Source organism: Cyprinodon variegatus, unplaced genomic scaffold, assembly GCF_000732505.1.
Source record: "Cyprinodon variegatus isolate N-32 unplaced genomic scaffold, C_variegatus-1.0 Scaffold883, whole genome shotgun sequence".
In the NCBI taxonomy this organism is placed as follows: Eukaryota; Metazoa; Chordata; class Actinopteri; order Cyprinodontiformes; family Cyprinodontidae; genus Cyprinodon; species Cyprinodon variegatus.
In genome coordinates this window covers 159,633-163,109 of record NW_015151336.1, presented here as the reverse complement: position 1 = coordinate 163,109, position 3,477 = coordinate 159,633, and the positions used below count along the sequence as shown (strand labels likewise).

The window sequence follows — 3,477 nt, the reverse complement described above, 5'->3', positions numbered from 1 at the left end:
CCCCAAGTTCCTGAGGGCCCCATAAAACTCTGTTTACATGTATGCTTATTACAACTATTCCTTATTTGTGTCAGGGTTTGGTTGTGGTTTGAGGACCCAAATGCAGAGGCAGGGAGGCAGAGGTGAGTTTCTTGTGTATTTAATTAAAGATAAACAGACAGCTGAGGCAGGAATCCAAATATCCAAATAAATCAAACAGGAAAAAAGTCAAACAAACCAGAAACCATGGAGACATCAGGGGGAAACAATCACGACAAGGAAGACACAGTGAGACGGAGTTGGAGGAAGTTAGACCAGCACTGAGGAACTGCACAAGGAGTGTGTTTATGGGAGACTGAACAAAGAGAGGACTAACGAGCAGATTGGGAGCAGGTGTGAACAGAGCAGGCAGGAAAAGGACCTACGGAAAAAGGAGAACACAAGAGGGCATCAGAGGGCAACAAATAAAAACCTAAAAACTGAAATATAACCAGAAAACACAACCAAATGAGAATTAAAACAATAAAACTAGAAAACATGGAGCAAAGTAAAACTGAATACTCAAAAGAAAACATAACAGGACCAAGACTGTGACAATTTGTGCATATTATGTTTTTTTTACAAAAATCCTGTTGCTAAAAGGCCATCAGAACGGTTTTAATATATTGTGTGTGTCTTTGCCAACAACATATAAAAGCAGCGAACTCTGCTCTCCAGAGCCAGTAGATTGGTAACCCGCCTCCTGCTCTCCTCTATCTTGTCTGCTGTTATGATTCGTGCAGCTATTATTTCATCCAAATGAAAAATGGAGAACAGATAAGCAGATCATGGCTTGCCTACAGTGAAAAGAATGACTGTTTACTTTTGCCTTTTTGGAAACATGGGAAGGAGCAATCGACTAAGTGAGCTTAGCGCTTGGAAAAAAATCTTTAATCCCATTTGAGACAGCATGAAAAGTCAGCTGAGTGCAAAACATAGTGATGAAAACAAGAAAAAGGACAAGAAGAGAGGGACAAAACGTAGAACAAATAATGTATGTCTATTCTATTAAAATTTCTGGATCTGTATAATGGGTCTGTTTTACGTGTTGTTTTCCCAATTCAGGGGGCCCCCTGCATATTTTTGCCTAGGGCCCAAAGATTTTCTAAATCCGCCCCTGGGTGCATGCCATGCTTTTTGGCCATGGCACCCCGCCTCAGAATGCAAAAAAAGTCAAAGTTAATCTCTGTGTTATACTAAATATGAGTTGAATCATCTTTTTTCTTCATTGTACTAAAAAATGGAGATTTGATGAAATTTTACCTTCTCTTTAATATTCTAGATACCAGTCACCTTAGCACCGTTGTGTCAGAGGCCTTCGTCCGCTTCTTTGTTGAGCTAGTTGGACACTATCCGCTCTTCATCACTGCTGAACGTGAAGACGGCTATTCCTCCTCCTCCTCCTCCTCTCCTGCTCCCTGCTCATTCCATCGTGAGGGGTTCCGGAAAGCGATCCCGTCCAAGACTGTGCGTCGTTTCTTGGAGGCGTTCATGGAGACCCAGATGTTTGGCTGGTTTATCCAGGAGAGAGAGCTCCATCGGCAGGCTCTGAGAGGTACTTACAAAAAGAAGAAAGGAGGAGTTTGGGACTTTGATGAAATGTTCCTGATTTTTCCCTCCCCGTCTATCGCAGGGCTCTTTGAGGTCAGAGTGCAGGAGTATCTTGACTCCATCAATGACAATGAACACCGAAGGGTCAACAGGTTTCTTAAAGGTTTGGGTAAGAATGATTATCATCACTTAGCTGAACAAGATATTGATTCAGTCCTATCCTAAAGTATTCTTGTGTGTTTTTTTTGGTTTCTCCAGGAAACAGAATGAAATTCCTTTCTAAGAAATAATGCAAAGCGACATGAAGAAGCAAGAAAATCCTGACCGCCTCCCTCAAACAGAAATATAATCTGAAGACTTTTTCTTGGAATTTATCCTCCTTCTTAAGGATTGTTGGCCAAGAAGCAGTGGTTTGGCTTCAAAAGTGACACGCTGAGAGATGTTTTGAGTGAAAAATTGGTCAGTCGTTCCAAAGAACCACTCCTTTAAGACACCTGGAACTGGAATATTTCAGGTCTTGAATGGGGAGGAGTACATAGATGGTACTTTCCGTTTGGGATTGTGTTTTATTCTGATGCCAAGTTTATTTTCAAGTAGGCCAGAAAGTTTAAACTAAGTAGTTCTATGTTACAGCCACAAGTTTTTCTGCTGGATATTGTTTTAAATGTTCCTAATCACAGTTTTCTGTTTCCAGTAGAGGGCAGTATTGAAGAAGAAAAACAGGTTTTCTTTTCACCATGCAATTTTTCCACCTTTTTTGGGGGGAAATTCATATTGATTAAACTACTTTGAATTAAAAAATGAATGGAGTGATTCATTCCATGCATATGAAACTTTCTCTTTACATTTGTGTCCCATTGTCGGCGGTAATTTCCATTTTTTTCTTCAATGTTTTTTTATTTAAAGGTTTTTATTTTAAAGAGCCTCAGCATGAAATTTAAATATTTACTTTACTTTTTTATGTGAGTCATGGAATTAAAACACTCAGGAAGAAAATCACCTCAGCTTCAGCAGAACACAAACACAAAGGACAGAAATGATGGCATATGTGTGGATACTTCCTGCTGAGCATTACTTAGAGACCCTAACCTGTTATCCTACCACTGTTATATACTGAGCTGAGTATTAAAGAACTCAAAAGGAATCGCACCATTCTAGGATCTAAAGGAATTTAAGAAAAGATGAGATACAAAGACATTAGCATCATCCAGGGAAGCTTTATACAGCATTTTTTTTTTAAGCTGTGGGACTCCAGTGAACTCAAGATGGAAGAAAAAAAAAAGAAAAAAGAAAAACACATAATAGAATAGTAGAGAACCTCCCCAGGGGTGGTCAGTCCAACAACATTATTCCAAGAGAGCAAGGAGTACACATCCAGAAGGTCACAGGAAACCCAGAGCAACATCTGAAGCACCGCAGGCCTCATTTGCTTCAGTCTGTGTCATGATTCAACAACAGGAAGAGGCTGGGGTAAAATGGCATTCATGGGAGAGAGAACGCTAATGACGACCAAAAAGAAAACCTCGCTAAAGTTTGACTAAAAAACATAATGATCCCCAAGATTTTTGGAAATTTTTTTGTGGACTAAAAGTACAAAACTCCTTGGAAAGTGGGTATCCTATTATATATAGAGAAAAAAAATTTTTATAAAAAAAATAAAATATCCTAACTATATACAGATGAGGCCATTTTTCCTGCTTTCTTATCTTAGCAAAAAGTAGTTTATTCAAGTATACTAAAAGTGCACTAATTTCATACTTAAAATCAGGCAGTGCACTTAGAGTTTACTTATTCTAAACTAAGTCAAGTGTACTTGACTATACTATTGTTTACTTTATTGTTTACTAAAGTATACTTTAAGTGTACTTTAGTAAACTTAAAAATGTCCCAATTTAGTTCTAAGAAGTA

The 3,477-nt window shown here is 38.5% G+C and overlaps 1 protein-coding gene across 3 annotated transcripts in view; it reads left to right on the top strand.

Moving 5' to 3' along the window:
• LOC107099555 (DENN domain-containing protein 2A-like) overlaps positions 1-2,439 on the top strand; it is a 15,941-nt gene extending 13,502 nt beyond the window's left edge. For 2 of the 3 annotated variants that reach the window (XM_015397723.1, XM_015397722.1), the window contains exons 18-20: positions 1,301-1,573; positions 1,652-1,738; positions 1,828-2,439. In XM_015397723.1, coding sequence (XP_015253209.1) covers positions 1,301-1,573; positions 1,652-1,738; positions 1,828-1,859 — 392 coding nt within the window. In that variant the 3' untranslated portion in view covers positions 1,860-2,439. The remainder of the gene's footprint in view (positions 1-1,300; positions 1,574-1,651; positions 1,739-1,827) is intronic. The other variant, XM_015397724.1, reaches the window with a different exon arrangement.
• Positions 2,440-3,477: the final 1,038 nt, after the last annotated feature.